This window comes from Carettochelys insculpta, chromosome 20 (assembly GCF_033958435.1).
Source record: "Carettochelys insculpta isolate YL-2023 chromosome 20, ASM3395843v1, whole genome shotgun sequence".
Lineage (NCBI taxonomy): Eukaryota > Metazoa > Chordata > Testudines > Carettochelyidae > Carettochelys > Carettochelys insculpta.
In genome coordinates, this window is record NC_134156.1 from 20,444,775 (window position 1) to 20,463,992 (window position 19,218).

Here is a 19,218-nt window from a genome sequence, read left to right on the forward strand (position 1 = left end):
CAGGTACGCGCGTGGGCACGGAGACTCGCGGGCCACGCCCGCAGAGGAGTACGCATGCGCGGACACAGCGCGGCCCCGATTCCGGAGCGAACGGTCGCCGAGCATCTTAGATTTCGCGACGCTCCCTTTTTAGCGTCGACAAATAGCGCACCCAGTCAGCACGCCATACGAGGAGGGAGCTCGGGCAGCCCCGCCCTTCCTGGCTCCCTTAGCCCGCCTCTTCCCGGCCACGCCCAAGTACGCGCAGCCGAAGCCGGCGACGGCATTACGCGCCCCAGACGAGCTCACCTCATGGCGCAGCGAGGCCCAATCGGCGGCCGTTCTGTCACGTGACGGAGGGCGGGGGCGTCACGTGCCGGTCACGTGCTTGGCCGCGGGGCGGCGGCCGCAGCGACCTGCCAGGCGCCTGCGCAGGCGTCCGCACCGAGGGGGCCGCTGGGCTGCAGCTGCGGCGCGCGGCGGCCGCTCCCTGGCAGTGTCTGTTAAGATGGCGGACTTCCTGCCGTCCCGCTCTGCGCTGTCGGGCTGCTTCCCCGGCTGCCTGCTGACGAGCAGCGAGGCCGAGCAGCAGCGCAAGTCCAAGGAGATCGACAAGTGCCTGAACCGCGAGAAGACCTACGTCAAACGCCTCGTCAAGATCCTGCTGCTGGGCGCGGGCGAGAGCGGCAAGTCCACCTTCCTCAAGCAGATGCGGATCATCCACGGGCAGGACTGGGACCGGGCGGCCCGCGAGGAGTTCCGCGCCACCATCTACAGCAATGTGATCAAAGGTGGGCGCCCCCTCCTCCGCTGCCCAGGTTGGGCCCCCTCACCGCACCCCATCTTCCGCTGCCGGGCCCAGCCGCGGCCTCGGGGCGGGGTTGGAAACCGGCTGAGCCGGCACGGGACGCTCTGCGCTGGGGTCAGTAATAGTGTCGGAGGGTGGGGAGGACCTGAGGGCAGCGATCCCCCAGGTTTGAGAGGACGGGGGGAGGCAGCCGATCTTGGGGAGGGAGAGGCGGGAAAGTGAGGGGGTGGGGCTGTTCCCGGGGGGAGGGGGTGAGCGCACACGGTGGAGTGGGCGGGGATGAGAGCGAGCGTGGGGTGGTGGGGGGTGGGCCCTGAGGAGGGGATCGCCGGGGTAAGAGAGAGAGAGAGAAGCGTGTGAGGCGGCGTGGCCCGAGGGAGGGGGACTTGAAAGCGTGGGGTGTGGCGGGACGAGAGGCTGCGTGGTGGGAGTCATAATCTGGGGACGAGGGAGGGAACGGGGGGGGGCGGGAGTGGGTAGGGTACTAAGATCCATGGAGGAGGTGCTGTTTGGTCGACCTTCTTCAACCTTGTCCAAGAAGCAGCCCTGCCGCTTTCCATTGATCACTTGCTGCTTTTTTGGTTTCAATCACTTCAGGCTTTCATGCAACCCAGGGCTAGCTCATGCAGTAACCACTGAGGGGAGAGTTTCGTTGCTGGTGGGCCACCTTACAGGAAGTAGGGTAGCTTGGGCTGTAATCTGTAGCACTGGGGCTATTCCAGCTTGTCCTGGTGTATATTTGAAGCTTTATTTATGAAAAACTCATAGAGCTTGAGTCTAGTCTGGCATGCTTTTGTCTGGTAACATCTGTGGTCCAGTAAGATTTTTAGTTAGCTGGGCGACCACTTACGGGTGTGGTCAAGTTTCCTGTGGTCCCATAAAGTTTGTTTACAGCCACAAGTCTTGGCCATCAGTGTTCTGTGTTGTTGTTGTTTGGCTGTAATTTGCCTCAGATGTCTTCTAAGAGCCCCGTAAGCAGTGGAAGTGTTGATAATGGCGCTACACAATACAGAACTCTGGTCCAGTGCCCTGGAGCTGGACCATGGAAGTTCAATGTGTACCCAAAAAAAAATCTCACTGTCAGATTTCAGCTTCTCCATTTTAATCCACTATGTTTTTCTGCAGGAAGTAATGGAAGGTAGGAAAATGGTGCTTTTGAAAGAATATGGAAGAGAAGCATACTGAGTTTTGGGGGAGGAGAGTTTGCCTGTTAAACTGGTTTAGTGGATATGGTATTGCAGTAAATGTGGGCGCTTGTGTTGGTGTAGCTGTATATGTGGGCTTCTCTGAACATGTGCATCCTTCTCTGTCTGCTTCAAAACCAGAGTGCTGAAATGGAAACATGTATGTGGCTTAAATGAGTATGCCCTACGATTGCTGTCATCCCTTTTTCCTTATCCTGTTCCTCTAAATTATTCTTGTCACTGGCATTCCCTCTAATTTTTTCCATCCATGTCCCAAATAAATTTTATATGTACGAAGACAAATGCCCGTGTATACCACCTGTAGAAACACATGCTGCTATCCGTGGGTGCTCTGCTGATCAGTTGGGTGACATCTAAATGTCTTCTAGATGGCCATCCAAGCACTCATAGGCTGTGGAGATGGTAACCCCCGCCTTTTGGAAGGGGAATGGTAATGGTAATGAACTGCTTGGGCAGATGCTAATGAGGCTCTGCATATTTGTGGTAGCGCCTCATCAGCATTTGCTGAAATGTCGTCTTACCATGCCCCTTCCAAAAGGCAAGGGCTGGTATGGCCACGGTTGTAGGGAATGGTCTTCTCATTTTCAGATTAGACTTCAAGTTTTTAAGGCAGACAACAGGGATGAGATTTTCAAATCACACACAGTTTTAATTCCCATTTTCAGTATGTGCCTGTGATTTAGGACTTAAGTTCCATTGACTTTTAGTAAAACTATACTAAGAGGCTTTGAAAATCACTTTTGGAAGAGGGAAACAAGACTCGTAAATTACTCAGTTAAAAATTTACCCCTTGTCTTTCTTTGTTCCATCAAGTGCTTAGGATGGGTGGGCAGTGTTTTTTGGGTCAGGGGTTACTGACCCACAGAAGTGCCATACAGATAAGAAAGGGGGGAAAAATACACTCCCTTCATTCCCCTTGAACACCGGCCCCAGAGACTAGGGGCCCAGGCTATATTTTGTGGACCTCCCTAGGCTCTGGGTGGAGCCAAAAATAAGGGGTTCAGTGTGGGAGGGAGCTGTCAGGAAGCGGGCTTGGAGTATTGGATCTGGGCTGGAGGGAAGGCACAGGAGCGGGGGTGAGGGTGAAGGCATGGGCTGGGGGTTGGGAGGTCTTAGTGGGAGGGGGTAGGATGCAGGAGCAGGCTGGGGAGAGGGAGGTCTGGGCAGGAAGGGGGCACTTACTGGCATAGTTCCCCAGGGGCACACATCACTCTGTGTCCTTGGCTGCTCCTGTTGATTGCAGTTCTAGCAGGCAGGGAAGCTTTCTGGTAATACTTCAGTGCTCCTCTTTCCCTATCTGGGGATGGGGGAGCCAGGGCTGGATCCAGATATGGCTTGCCTGACTTCAGTGTGTGAGGCTTGTGGCTCTACAGCCGCTACCCCACAATTGGCTGAATGCTTATGGGAGGAGGGGGAGCACTGAGCCTTGGGGGCTAGATCTAGAATGCTGGGTGTTAGGTTCCCCACCCTGCATTTAGGATCTCCAAAAACTAAGTAAGGTTTTCCCTTTAGCAAAGATGTATTAGGCAGGTGTTCAAGGCAGCGTTCTGTTTGCAGACTCAGGTTCTGCTGCTGCAAATATGCAAATAAGGATTGCAGGCTAATCTTCTAATATTTAGTTTTCTTTCCATCTGCCAATCTGGAATGGGTGGTTGTGTTACTAGAAGAGAATGAACATTTAAAAATAGTTTGCATTATTCACACTCTCATGAATGAATTATGTGTGGTTTTTGTAGAAGCGGTTCTCAAATCGGGATATTTTGTTCCCTTGGCTGGTCCTATACGTGCATCATCAGGTTGAATTCCTCTTTTCAGACTTTTTCCACTTTATCAGAAAATCTGATGATATTAATTTCTCAGTCGTGTTATTTTTTTACTGATACTGCTTGTATGGGTTTTGAAAGGTAAAACTTTAAATTAGTTTAAATTGATTAGTTATTTTCACTGACAAATTATTAGAGAAGAAAAATAGTGCACGTAATGGCACTACCCATGAATAATAATGATGTAGATTTAATCAAGTGAGTATCTTGAAACACAGAAATGTTCATTTTCTGAAGTCTTGATTAATGTCACATTGGTAAATGGGTTGTCTGACATAATCCATGAAATCTATAACTGATTATTGCTACTACTAGAAGGAGGTTTTGGAACAGATTGATCAACACTCACTCACAAGGATCAAATTATATTACACTTAGGTTCCTTCAGAACTTTTGGGTTGAAATTAAAGAACTACTGATTGTGATATGTATTGTTTACATCAGCCGCAGCTGATTAAAGGATAGGTAATGTGGCTCTGGAGGTTATCCTCACAACTGAAGACCTGTAAGCCAAACTTCAGTACTAGGTATGTCGGCTGAAATTATGTTCACAATGGCTAGAGTAAAGGGAAAGCCTGCCTTACTAATCTATTAGAATATTTTAAGTCAGTCAAAAAGCATATGGACAAAGGTCATAAAATTTAGAAAGTCTTTGACAGTGTACTGCAACAAAAGCTCTCAAGCAAAGTAAGCTGCCATAAGAGGGGGGAAGGTTGATTTAGGATTGACCGCTGGCTGAAAGATAGGAAACAGAGCAGTTGTAAATGATCAGTTTTCCCAATGAAACCCTCAAGGGTCTGTGCTGAGACTATTGCTGTTCAACATTCAGAAATTATCTGGAAAAGAAAGTAGACAGTGAGATGGCAAAATTTTCAGGTGATAGATATTCTCCAGGTAAGTCGAAAGTTGACTGCAGAAAGTTACAATGGCATCACACTAAATGGGGTGACTGGGAGGATAAAATTTAATACTGAGTGCAGAGTAATGCCTTTTAGAAACATAATCCCATAGAAAATGATGAGCTCTAACTTAGCTGTTCTCATTCAAGGAAGAGATCTTGGACTCATGGTGATTAGGTCCCTGAAAGTATCTGCACAGCAGCAATTTAAAAAATAACCAGAACCATTAGGAAAAAGATGAGGAACAAAATTATCAGGGCTGTTATAAAGAGCCACAGTATGTCCACGCCTTGAATATCGCCTATGGTTCTGGATGCCCCATCTCAAAATGTATTGCAATTCGAAAATGCCACTGAAGGATGACAAATTATTAGGGTTATGGGGCAGCTTCCATGTTAGGAGAGATCAAAAAGTTTGTCACTGTTCAGCTTGGAAAAGAGCTAGCTGGGGAGGGATGTGGTATAGGTCTATAAAATCATCAGTAGTATGGAGAACATGAATAAGGAAGTGTTGTTTATCCTTTCACATTTAAAAAAACAAAACAAAACACCCAGAACCAGGGCTGACCCAGTGAAGGTTTAAAACAAACACAAAGTACTTTTTCACACAGTCCACAGTCAACTTGTAGAACTCATTGCCAGTGGATGCTGTGAAGATCAAAAGTACATCTGGGTACAAAAAAAGGCCACTGGTGGTTGATTAAGGTGGTGAGTGATTCTGCTCCATGCTCTGGGTATCCCTAACCTCTCAACTTCCAGAATCTGCAGCTGGACAAAAGAGAATGGATAACTGTTCAGTTCTGTTCCCTCTGAGGTGTCTGGCAGTGGTCACTGTTAAAAGACAGGATATTGGCCAGTGTGGGCCATTGGTCTGATCTGATACAGGCATTTTTATGTTATCTGCCAACTGTGTTGTAAGGAGATGTTGGAGTCTCCCATTTATTTTGAAATGATGCTTAGCATAACTAGTTTATAGTCCTGAAATCTTGGGCTCTTGTCAGGTAAATTCAACAGCCATAAACTGATTTTAGAGTTTTTGACATGACAAATAGGTCTTGTAAAGTGACCAAGTGAGTGAAGTAATATCTTTTATTGGCTCAGCTTCTGTTGCTGAGAAAAAGAAACTTAAAAATTTATACAGACCTCTTTGGAAAACTTTGTCACCTCTCTGACAGAAGTTGGTCTAATACAAGGTGTTTCTCTCACCCACATTGTGGGTCATATCTTGGGACCTAAACAGCAACAACACTGCATAGAAATAGGCCTGGTGACATTTTTTTACTGAGTAATTTACATTGCTTAACTCTGTGCGGGATGATATTTGTGGTCCATAGTATACATAGTACAAGATTTTAAAAAATTCTGGTAATGTGGGCCTAACTGTTGTTGCTGGTTATGTTCTTCAAAAGGAACTGCATTTTCTGATTGCAGATGTTGACAGTTTTCATGTTACACTGAGATGAAGAGCCTTTATAGCTAGGATCCCAGCCCTGCAAATACTTAAACATTCATGCAGCCAGATGCATTGTAAGTGTTTGTAGGTTCAGGGCCTAGTTAATAACTAGACATGGCAGATATTGAAAATATCTGATCCTGTAACTTTTCAATTTTTTTTTTTTTAAGGTGTAAGAGTCCTTGTAGATGCTCGAGAGAAACTTCATATTCCTTGGGGAGATCCTGCCAACCAGAAAAATGGGGATAAGATGATGGCTTTTGATACTCGATCCGCAATGGTGGCGCAAGGGATGGTGGAGACTCAGGTTTTTTTACAGTACCTTCCTGCAATTAAATCATTGTGGGCAGATAGTGGAATCCAGCATGCCTATGACAGACGCAGAGAATTCCAACTGGTAAGATGTGGCTTTCTTAATGCTGTCAATGAAATTTGTATGATGTGGTGTTCTTGTATTATTTTTCAGTAAACACTAAATTAAATGTCTCCTTGGGCTGTTACCATTGATTTGTCACGAGGCCTACCTAGAAGCTTGTCTGTGGGATTACATATGAAGCTTTTACTTTCTACCAAGAAAGGTAGATCAATCTGAAACAAAATATAAGGAAGGTATTAGTCCCCACTTTGTGGATGAGAAAAGTGAATCTCATTAAGGTTGACTTGTGTATTGATCATGTGTTGAGACTACAACAAATCTAGAAGTTGAATCTGGATGGTTTGAGTCTCATTCCTGTGCCCAAACTGCAAGACAATTCTTCTTCAGTCCATTGATACTACTTATAATGCTATCAGAGAGAATCAGTACCCAGTATTCTTGTGGGGGGCGGGGGGCGTAGGATTTTTTGTTTTGTTTTGAAAGTGGTGGTACAGACTTGATTTTATTAGGAGAAGTTAACAGAAAAAAGTTTTTAAACCGCTGTTCTATTGCAGGTTGAGCAATCTTGCAAGCATTCCCTCTGTACATTCCTGATCATTTGGCTATATGGACTAATTAAGCAGCTTGATTCTAGGTTGGATAGTTTGTATGGGATGGCAAAAGAAACACAGGATGGTAACCCATTGGAAGTTTCATTTTTAATGTAACTGGTATGAAAATAGATGCAAAAAATTGTTTAGTATGCCTTTATGCCAGGAAAAGCCTATTCTTGGCTAATAATCATATTCTAGCATAGAGTAACATTAAACTGATTTTCCTAAAGAGCGGAAGCTCGGATAAAACTTGTGGATTTATTATAATGGTGCTTTTTCGTATGCAGGTGATATCGTGTAGTGTTCCTTGCTTTAACAATTGATTTCCATGTTTTCACTTGCTACATAATAACTGTATAGTTGTGATTGTATTGTGTATACCAAGTAATTCTGCAAGAGACTTTGGTTGCTTTTATTTTACTTTGGAGGATATGCATTTTGAGATTTAGTTTATAGTTCAGGTTCTTCAAATGATTAGTCCACTAACTTAACTAGGAATTTCCTGGTTTTATAAACTGTTATCAGCCTTTCCTTGCAATGCACAGCTATGATTTTGCTTTCATCACATTCCCTTCCCATATCTACCACACCTACACCGCCTTCTTCCTCTGGTGAAACCCTTCAATCCTTGGTTTGTCAGAAAACCCATAACATCTCATTTTTATCAGGACTGTTATCCTACTGTACAGTTTTAAAGGGGAAATTTGGAATCTATAATTCTATTGCATGCATTATTTAATTTTGGCTTATCTGTAGCAGAGTAGGAAAGCAGATACCCAAACACATCAGTTTCATTCCTTTGCATCAGGTTTCTCTCATGACTATTGTGCTTTTTAAATGTTTTTCATGTTTAGCTTTTGTGTACTCCAGTCCAATAATGCAGCTATAGTCTTGGACCTAGGAACTCTGTATTTGACTTTAACATACCAAGTTAAAGTTCTGCTACTTGTGTTGATATTGTGAAATGAAATGAAAATTCAAAGTTAAGATGAAGCTATTAGACTAGTCTACGAAAGTGAACTATTGAGTTATGTTAGGGATGGCAGAACTTGTACTGTTTAGCTACCAGTGTAGGTAGACTAAGACTAACACCTCTTTAACAAACCAGAAGGGGGAAAAATCAAGTTACAATTCAAATTAACAACCTAGGTTTGTGCGTTTTAATAAGGGATTACTTGTGAAACTATTAGAGGTTTGAAACATAGCCCATGATGTTTCCTAAGCTTTTTTTATGGGCTGTTGGATACACTGATTTAAAATAAGATGTGTAAATACCGTCTTAAATATGTATCATTTTGAGGCTAGATGGGCTTGCAGAAAACATACATTCAGGCAGTATGCATAATGGGGACCTGCTTAGCAGCAAGACTGGTTGCTTTGTATGTTAAGATGTGGGGGGGGTTGCTGAGGCAGTGGGATTGGCTATAAAGAGTGTGAATCCAACACAGGAATTTGAAGTGAAACAGGATTTTTGTCTTTGGAAAAAGAGTTAGTTGAATAAAACTTCTACCAGTGCGCTCTTCTCCTGGGAAGGTGATATTCCTGATTAAAGGTGGTTATGCCACATTTTAACTTTCATAAAAATATGACTATACTGAGTTCTTTAAACCACATAGTTCATCTTGAAAGCTGTTCATAGAAAAAATCATTGCATTAGTCATATTTAATGTTTGTAATCAGCCTTTATGTTCAAGAGCTCCCATGTGTTGCTAGCTTCAAATCTTCTTAAGTCCATCAAATGTGCTTTGACAGTTACGGTGTATGCACAGTTGGTTTTTGGGGTTTTGTTTGTTTGAGTTGGAGCTAGTGTTAGCTACGGTCTTCTAAAATTCACCCCAGAGGCTGAACAAACTGTCTCCAAATTACAATCTCTGAATGTACATCTGTTAGAGATGACGTTTCTGGACTAACAATCTAAATTTTTCAAAGTAAATTATAGTAGCTGTCTTGACTGAGTGGGTTTTTTTTTTTTTTTTTTTTTTTTTAAAACTTAGTGTATATTTGTATTGCTTATTGCCGAAGTTATTTTTCAAACTCATCAAGGTATATGCACCAAATTATAAACATGTGAAGCTAATTAATTGATACTACTATATTGAGCGCAGTGTTTCTTGCCTCAGAAAGCTGAGAATGTGGGTAGGTTAGGCTCGGCTCTTACGTACTAATGGATGATTGCCAGCTTCACAGAGTACAGATTTTTGGTGAGCCATTGCTGAATGGCTTTGTGAAAGTGTTATTTTAGTGGGTTTGATTGAAGAGGTTGTTCAAATATGTGGCATGGTGTTGGAAGGAAGAGGCAGAAGTGTTGCTCAGGAGGGAGTCTCAGGAGTAATTAAGGTGGTGGGAGGAGAGAATGAGCAGAAAATTTGAGTTATGCAAGGCTTTGAGGTAAGGTTAGAAATTTGTATGCATCTCAGCCCATGCTTTCCATCAGATTTAAAGAAAACTTTTCACTTGTCATATATGGGGAGGTGAACAAATCACGGGCAGAGAGGTACACCTTAAACTTTTTTTTGTAACAGTAGAACTCTTATGGGAGATCGAGTCTATCCTTATAACAAATTTAATGAGTCCTGGGGGAGAAGGGGCTGGATGAAGGGATGTGTATTGACAAGCTACTTAGAACTAGAGACAGGAGCATGGTATTGAAGAATCATCTTAACCTTACTTAATGGAAGGGTGGTGGGATGTGAAAACATTTGTAGCTTCTTAAGACACAGGGTTACTCTTTGTGGAAATTGGAACTTCTAATCCTTACTGTGCCACTAATTGGTGTGGTCTCAAAAAAACCATTGACTTGGGTAACTGGGGCAACAAAATGGGTGGTTGCTTTCCTACCTCAGGAGTGCTTATGAAGATCCAATGCTTGTACAGTGCTTTGGCAATAGAAAGAGGTGTAAAGCTTAATGTAATGCTTAGCACTTTTATAGTGACTGTCTTTCAGACAAAAATCTCATTAAATGATTCTGGCTTTTGAAGTGATTAAATCCAGTAACATAGCTTGTAACTAGGAATTTCCTGGCTTTAACTTCAGACTCTCCTTGCATACACAGCCACGATTTTGTTTTCATGTTTCCTCCCCACATCCACCGTACTCATGCCACTTCTTTCCTCTGCTCAAACCCTGCAGTGCTACCTGACCACAGTCATTGACTGTGTAGAGAACCCACATTTCTATCACTTAATAAATATTACAAATTTCTAAGCCAGTACATTCTATTATAAACTGTTTCCTCTGTCTTCCTATATGACTCAGTTAAACATAATCTGTCATTTACACTAACAGTTTCCTTAAATGCAGCACCAAGTCGATGTTCCGTTCAGTTACAAAACCTCCCTTTATAACCACTCCACAGGCCTGGAGTGTGAATGTGCAATACTTTGTGTGGTGGTGGTGGAGGGAGGAAGCATGTGTTTTTTGTGGGTGGTAAATGTGGAAGAAGTAACATGGAGAAAGTGAAATTACAGATTGTAAGGGGCATCTGACAGTTTAACTAAGGATTTCCTGGCTTTTATGTTTATGTTGGTAGAGTATTTGTGCGATTTAAGCTATTTTTGAGACCCTCTTCAAAGTTAGTGGCACCTGAAGAGAACTTCTAGTGTCAGTGTTTGCTTCATGAGAGGTGCATTTCCTAGCGTGGCAGGGAAGTTAGGATTTCCTTCTCGGATTTTTCCCCGTTGTTTTTAAAGAGACTCAACTCTTCAGTCTGGTCTCTAACTCAGATTTTAAGACTCGGATCAGATGCAGAAACTTCTAGATGGATTTAGAGTTTTGGAATCAGCACTTGATGAAGTAGCCTTTCCTCACGTCACATTCCTTGAGCAATTCTTCGACAGCATGTCCCTTCATAATCTGGACATAGGCTGTTTTTAACCCCCTCCTCTGTAATTTACAAGTAGGACTGAAAGTTAAGGATGTGGATACAGTAATTCCACTTTCATCCGTGGAATCATCATTTGCAGAAAGATGCTGCTAATATGCTTGAAATAACGTGAAAACTATGTGCATAACATCTGGATTCCTGTTTACTTAGAAGCAGTGCTACAAGTAAGATCAGATTATAGAAAACAGGAAAAGGCGTGTTCAGTTTAAATCTTTGCTGCTAGTTTTGCTGCAGTTTTGTTGTAGCTTTACATGTTGCAAATGGAAAGGTGAAATTTTTATGGGATTTTGTCCATGCTGAATTCTCTGCCTAATTCAGTTTATTATAAGGCGATAAAATATTGCAAATAATCCTGATTCTTGGTAGGCTTTTCTCAGGTACAGTGAGTCCCTAAATGGCCTGATGAGAGGAGAGAATAGAATTTACTGTAACTGCTTTTTGTGGGACTGGGTTGCTGAAGAGAGAGTGAGATAAATAACCTCTTAAGGTCACAGGGATGGAAATTGATCCGGTAAGGCTGCATTTACACTGAGAGAAATTCAAATTTAAGGCAGTTAGCTCAATATTACCGCATGACTGTCTTCACTTTAAATACCATTAGCTCGATTTTTTTTTCTTTTTTTTTTTTTTTTTTTTTTTTTTGGGAGCATTAATAACAAGATTGCAATATTGCCATTACCTGACTAGTATAGTGTCAAACGTGAATTCTAAAGTTTGATTAAAGGCTAGTGGGGAAGCACCATGTCTTAAAATCGAATGTATTAGCTTGCAGGGGGGTTCTGAATGTAACCCACAGTCCCCTTTAGTGCTCTGGTCTGACCGCTGCTCTCCAGATGCACTAGAATTGGGTAACAGGAAAACCGAAGCGGGAACCAGCAAGCCCATGACTGTGGGCTCATATTTGTATGAGAGCCCAAGAAATATCTCTTTGGTATTAGCACTGTGAGTGCATCTACACATTAAAAGTAACCCCTGCAGGGAGTTTGTGGTTCTGTCTCTAGACTTTTTTTGCGCTGCCTGGGGCCAGCTGCTGCTGCATGGCACCAAGTGGCAACAAGGCTGTTGTGGGAGTCATGCTTGCATAAGATGCCAAGAAACAACATCTCAGTGGTTTACTCAACTTGTGTTTCTATTATCCTGGAACCAGCATGGCTACAATTGTTATCTGTGCCACCTATTTGGGATAGTGGTAGCAGTAAAAAATTACTTCCCAGAGTTATGTGCAGACAGTCCACTTCCAGATTGACAAAGTGGATCTTTGCCCACGAAAGCTTATGCTCCAAAAAAATCTGTTAGCCTATAAGATGCCACTGGACTTCTCATTGTTTTCACTTTCCAGTTGCCTTTCACATCTTTCAGATTTTCCTAAGGAATATAAAATTCTTGAATTGCTACTTCCTAGTTTAAAAAAAATCTTTTGGCTTTAGAATATAATTTGTAATTTACAAAATTTCACATTTGCGTTAAGTTCTAGTTTAGACAACGTGAAGAAGCCTGAATTCTCATGTTAGAGTATTCTGGGCTGCTGGCCAAAAATGTTTGCAGCTTTTCAGGCTCCTTAATTCCTGTGAGTATGTCTTCGATATATATCTGCAGTGCTGCAGTTATCCTAAGATGTTGTAAACCCTGTAATGACAGAAGGGTTTTTTCTGTTGCTGTACCAAATCCACCTCCTTGAAATTGTAGCTAGGTAGCTGTAATTTTCTTTTTTATCAAGCTCATGGTATCAACTACATGGTGTTAAGCTGACAGCTGAATCCCACATAGTGTGAAATAGCTGGGTTAAAGTATGTTTTAGGCTTAGCCTAGGGGCCATGCAAACAATTAGATAAAAAAATATTTTTTTAAACAACTTTGAGTATTCATTCCAGTGATGCTTCATACTAACTTGTGTCGGCTTTCCTTGTTTTCCAAAATGAGGTTAGTTTCCCTGTCAGCAATTTCATTTTTGCAGTAATTCTGTCCTGGCAGTGTGTTCCTCCCTTAACCAACATTTTTTCCCCTTCGGGTCCATTGACTTGTTCTGTTTGGTAACAAAATTCAAAATAATCGGGGAGCTGTCGTATGGTATATAGCAGGTTGATCACATAGTGTGAGTTGGTTTTGATTGCATTTCAGAGAAGTTTTTTTTTTTTTTCTGCAACATATTTCCAAAATGTAGAAAATTTCACGCTGCATGTCAGTATGCTGTGTTCTCAGCAAGCTGTGGTATGTTGTTGTTAGCCGTGTTCAGCTCACACTGCCTCTTGTGGTTCCAAACCCTGTACCTAGCTGGTGAAGTGTCTTTTCTGTGTGGTATGTATCTATCCCTGCAAGTTCAGTTTCCTTTCGATACATTTGCTTTTCTTGTGAAGGGCAGCTGATAAAATGTTTGTGCGCACTTTGGGATTTATGAAATACAGAATGTTTGGTATGTTTGAACTGGGTATCCAGAATGTTGGTGTACTTATACATTCTTTCCATTTGGAAACGCTGGCAGTTTGCCAGAGGTCTGGGGCACATATTTAATTTGCATATACAGACTACTTTTTAAGGCATGGTAACCTTCCTAGCAGGGAGGATGGCTCCATGGGCTGAGATGTGGAAGATCCTGGTTTAATTCCCTGCTCTGTTACAAACTTCGTGTCTCACCATAGGCAAGTAATTTAGCTGGTTTGTGCCTCGGTTGCCCATCTGTACAATAGGGTTTTCAGAGAGGACACGGGCACTGCTGAGATAAGAGCCTATCCATTGAAACATCATACATATATGACACCATAACGACCAGAGTCAGTCAAGGATACATTTCCTATAAGCCCTTTCATCCAAATCAAACGTAATCCATGTTTGACGTTTTAAAGTTTATTAACTGAGTGAAGTGATAATAGTCCAGTGTTAAGACACCAAGAGACCAGGTTCTGTTCCTGGCCGTGCAGTTGATAAGCATTTTGTTTCTGGGGTAGTCACTTAATTGTGGGTTTTGGTTTTTTTTTATTCTCCTTAGCAATTTGACACATAGGAGTGAGAAAAGCCGAAAACTTAAGCTTGTTATCAATTCATCCTTGCTAAATCTGTTTCAAAAAAATGAAATTTGACAGCCCTCTTGAATATACTATTATTTATATGTCTGATGGCCAAAGAGCATGATATGAGAAAAAATTGTGTATCTGCTGGTTAAAGTAATGCTGACACACTTTCCATACCTACCAGTTGATTGCAGTGGTCATAGTTCAGGGTGTCTCTGCTGTTTTGATTTCTGTAGTAATTACTTCTGCAACTTGTGAAAGAGTTTTTCCACGCTCTACTTGCAATGCAGTGTTCAGGATATTGGCATAATCGTTCAGAGCTGACTTTTTTAGCCACTAAACTTGAAGGTAGCACAGGTTGGTACATGTAGTCTGAATTGTTAAATGGTACAGCCGTGGTAAAGTTGGTAGTAACTCAGAGGCTAGGAAACATGAGGATTTCTAATTGAATAGAAAGGTTTATATCCCTTAATTGTCAGTTGAAATCTACTGTTAACCATTTTAACATCCCAATTTTATTACCAATCTAAGCTAAATGATAGCACTTAACCATTTTAATCTAGGCCTTGCTGCCCAGCCCCGGTGTGGCTGTGGGGGCCCATTTCCTTTGTGGTTGGGGATGCTCGGGCCTTGCACAGCTGGCTGCTGCTGGATTTCCCTGGTTAACAGCCTTAGTAACAAAGCTCCCTGTTTAGGTGTCTAGTGGAATGAATTTGTTCTCTGTGCAGTTCTAGTCATTCATGTCAAACAATACCTCACTTGGCACAAAGGTTCTCATTTTTAGCAAAGATGAAGTAGTAAAAGGCTATAGAGATTACCTCAGTCCTCAAGGAAGAGGATGTAATCAGGCAAGGTTGTGTTGTGTGGGAGACAGCTTGTGCTGCTGTATCCCATGTTGTATCTGTTCTAGGGAAACTGGATACAGCTCTTTAAGGGCACCAAGTTTGCGTCTTCTCATGAGCAAGGAATTCTGACTGACTACACTGTGGACCCTTCCTCACCCCCAGGTTACAGCTAGTTTGTGCCTTCAGTGTTGAAATACTCTATTGGATAGTTTTAGAATATTTTAAACAAAACTCAATGTTCAAGCAATAACTCTTCTATGAATGCAACATAGCAATCTCTCTGACCCCCAGAGCAGATGTGAGGAAAATGTGAGCATAGCTCATCTTACTTTATTGTCTAGAAGGAAAGCAGTTCAAGTGCTTCTGTTGGCTGTGGCAGCAAAGTAGCTGCTTGTAATTGGTACTAATTAATCTAATTTACTCAGGCAAACTGTTCTGCTAATCAAGTTTTGCATTTGCTTATCTATTTACTGATACACTGTGAAGTGTTTGGATCGCAGGCACCTTGGAAATACAGAAAGCACTGATCCAGAGCTTGCACTTCTACCAGTCAGTGATTCATGAGCAATACTGTTAATTTAAGTCAATATCAAGTTAACAACTAAGTCTTTTATTGTAACACTAGGCCTCAGTCTGGTCCAGATTTAATTTGCCATTAGCATGGAGTAATGAGAGGGAACTATGGAGAAGAGGATGCTGGAACACATGCTTCTAGACTGAACACAAGCAACTTTTTGTCAAATAAAGTATGTCCAAGAATGGACATCTGAAGTTGGGCCTCTGTTCTACCTTTTAAACTTAATCAATGTAGTAAATTTAATAAGAAATCAGACCTTAAGCCCAGTTGCTGTCCATCTTTGATGAATCAATAGAGATCAAGGAGCAGGGCTTGGCAACTGAAAAACGATTATTTATGCCTTCACATATTGGAACTAATGCCTGTACTTGTCACAAATGTTATATGCATCTGAAAAGAGTAAGGAATTTTTATCTAAACAGTATGTATGACCCCTTTCTCCTCACAGAATTCTGATCCCTGATGTACATTTGGATGCTTCAAAGCAAGCAGTCTTGGACTTTATAAGATCCATTCCCATGAAACACCCATTTTTCAGAGCCTCTTAACCCATTGTGCTGTACTTTCTTTAAAACAGCTCCCTGAATTCATCAGTTGAGACAAGCATGATAAATTTCAATAAAAGGGAATTATTTAAGGGAAATTATAAGGGAGTGGAAGAATAGATCTGGAAAATTCACTTAACTAAGATGTCACTAAGGAACAAGAAAGACTCAAAATAATCTTAAAGGGCTGCTACAGAATATACAACAAAACAGTAATCTAATTGTAGTGACATAAACACACCTGAACTTTTGTGTTGTATCTCGTCCCACAGCAATGGTTTGAAAGTGAGCCCGGCTTGAAACTCTCTAGTTTGGCACCCTTGGGACCTGACCAGTACTGAGCAAGAGAATTTGCCAGACCATGGGAAGTTAATATTGTCTAGCAGCATTACCAATACTTCCACTCCTTACTGGATTCTTAAAGACATTTAGGGGTGAATTACAACTAAATAACACAGACTTCTGAGAGTCAGCACCGGTGGCTGTGAACAAATTTCATGGGATAACCCGAAACTCAGTTACACCCATGAGAAATGGTCGTGTGGCTAACTAAAATTATGACGAATTATCAGTGTTGCTGGTTGAGAGTGCTGGATCAGAGAGGTTCAGTTTTTAGAATCTTAGCAGTTTGACTGTGCTCTGTGGTTTCCTAATAGTCTACAAGTGAGTGAAGGGGGAGGGATGCAGAAATTTCAGTCAGGAAAAAGACTTTCTGGCAAACTTAATCTAACATCAGCTAAAACATGAACAGAATTTATGCTCTATTTTACTATCTCATGCTTAGGTTCGTATTTTTAATGAAGATTGTTTGAACCTCTGTTTCAAAAAGCACTGATAGAGTCTTTCCCCTAGTGGAGTGGTTCTCAACCGGGGTACAGGAGGTCTTCCAAGAGGTACATCAACTCTTCTAAATATTTGCCTAGTTCTACGTAGGCTACATAAGTACTAGTGAAGTTGGTACAAACTCAGATTTCATAAAGGCAAGGACTCGTTTATATTCTCTAAGATATACTAAAATATAATTGGTTAAAAATGAGCAGAAGCAATTTTTCAGTAAGCTTGTTGTGACACTTGTAGTTTTGTTGGACTTTTTAAGTGAGGTGAAACCTGGGGATACACTAGAAAGATTAATCAGAGTCCTGAAATGGAGTACAATAGTGTGGAAAAGTTGGGAGCCTCTGCTCTAATATGCATTTCTGTTGTGAAGTCTCATAACTAATGTGAAATGTCACTTGCTTTGTATTGCATCTGGGTGCTGTGCATAAGATTTTCCGTGCTGTTGATTTGTGACACTTGCCTTTTTTTCTTCTGGCTCTTATGTCACTTTTTAAATGTTTAATACATAAAATTAGTGCATTTCACAAGCTGCTGTGATTTTTACATCTTAAATATAATCAAAATGTTAACAGGTAGCACGTATATGCCACAAAGTGTTTAATTACTTTGGTTTAATGTTATCCTTGAGCCAAAGAAATTAGAATTTTCCATTACTCAGTTCAAATAGACTGCTAGATTGAGGAGTGGAGGCTCCTCGGGGGTTTTGAGGTTATTAAATAGGGATTTTGGGGTCACAAGCTGTCAGCCTCCACCCCCTGAACTCCAGTGTTTATGGTAGTGTTTAAATTAAAAGCACTTCATAAATATTTATATGGGCTCTGCACTCAATACTTGCTGTGAAAAAGGTGTTACCAGTGAGAACCACTGTGCTAGATAGTCAAATTGACTGACTAGGAGGAGCTGTTGAATTTGTGGTCTGCTGTCTTTCTCTTAAGAGATTGCACAGGGAATGAGTTCATGTTCATTAGAATCCTGATTTTCTTACCCCAAGTGCATGAATGGTCGCTGTTCTCATGAAGCTCTGCCTTACCAGTCCAAGTTGTCTTCTGCATAGCATACACAGCACTAAGTGTAACAATCTCTAGTTTAAAGTTGGCTGCCCCTAATATAGGAAGGTGACTTAATGCACTGTTGCTGTTTGTAACTGGTATTCAGTGTAACACTGTAGTGCTGATATGTTTCCATATGGCAGATTAGTGCTTGCCAGGCTTTTGTTACCCTTGAGAGATGATCTGTGCAAACTAGCTGCTTTTAGAAAGGAGCATAGCTCTGAATGATGAGCAACAGATTTGCAGACTCACTCTTGCTTCAGGGCTGGATTAAAAGTAGTTTGAGTTGCATATGTATGAAGTCATGGAGTCTAGCGGCTCAGTGCATTAGGAGGAAAAAAGTTTTTTTTCTGTTGGTTCCAGTCTGTGTAGCACATACATCTGAAGCATATAGATGCTTCTAGAGTATAAATAGTATTTGAAAGGGTGGCAGTCTGGTCTTGGATAGTATGTGCTCCCTGGTCAATGCATGCTTCCAGTTGATTTCAGTGGTGGTTAGATGAATGTTCTGACCTGAAATTTTGTCAGATCACAATGGAATGGGATTCCAAAGAGTCATAGTTTAAAAGTACCTGCTGCAGGTACTTGATAAGTAACACTAAAACTTTATATGGAAGGAAAAGATGAAGAAACTTCTGCACTCGGGAATTGAAACAGTAATAATTGGAACAGCATTCTGTTTTGCTTTACAGTCACAGGTTAGTTTCCATTCTGGATCTGACTGACTAAAACAGCTGAGTACTTTTCACAAAGTATTTGGTGTCTTGGCACTCGCAAGTCCTTCGCACTCAGTATAGTTCCCACTTAAAAAAAAAAAAAAAAAGAGAAAAGTGTTCACTGGGCTGACTTGAACCTCTGTGGCAGAAGCTGGAATGGTCTTAGGGAGGTCATCCTCACAGTTGAAATTAGTGCTGTAGCAAAACTGACACGGGTTACATCTGTCTACAGTACAGCAGAAAGTTAGTGTGAGCTGTGCAACTCCAGCTACTTGAATAATATAGCTGGAGTCAGCATATTTTAAGTTGTTACCGTGGGGCTATCTGATGGGAGAAGCTCTCCAATCAATCCTTACTCTTTTCATCTGGGGTAAAGTAACAGGCTCGACGCAAGAGTGATTTATATTCAATTTGGTATGTCTTCACTAGACCAGTTAAATCGACTGTTAGTGGATCAATCTCAGAACATCGATCCAGGCTGTAGTATAGATGTACCAATAATTACAGTGGTGTCTTTGTCCTCAGATACTGCATGCACGTACAAGTCTCTACACAGCCGAGGGCTGTTCAGCTTTGTTGAAGCTTTGGATTGGTTGGATGATTCTAAATGCTATACAATGCACTT

At 41.7% G+C, this 19,218-nt stretch overlaps 1 protein-coding gene across 1 annotated transcript in view; it reads left to right on the top strand.

Annotated features, from left to right (window-relative positions):
- Nucleotides 1–419: 419 nt before the first annotated feature.
- The window catches only part of GNA13 (G protein subunit alpha 13), a 40,930-nt gene continuing 22,131 nt past the window's right edge, over nucleotides 420–19,218 (top strand). Inside the window, exons 1-2 of the mRNA XM_075014979.1 lie at nucleotides 420–770; nucleotides 6,337–6,563. Of these exons, the coding sequence (XP_074871080.1) occupies nucleotides 488–770; nucleotides 6,337–6,563 (510 nt within the window). The 5' untranslated portion in view covers nucleotides 420–487. The remainder of the gene's footprint in view (nucleotides 771–6,336; nucleotides 6,564–19,218) is intronic.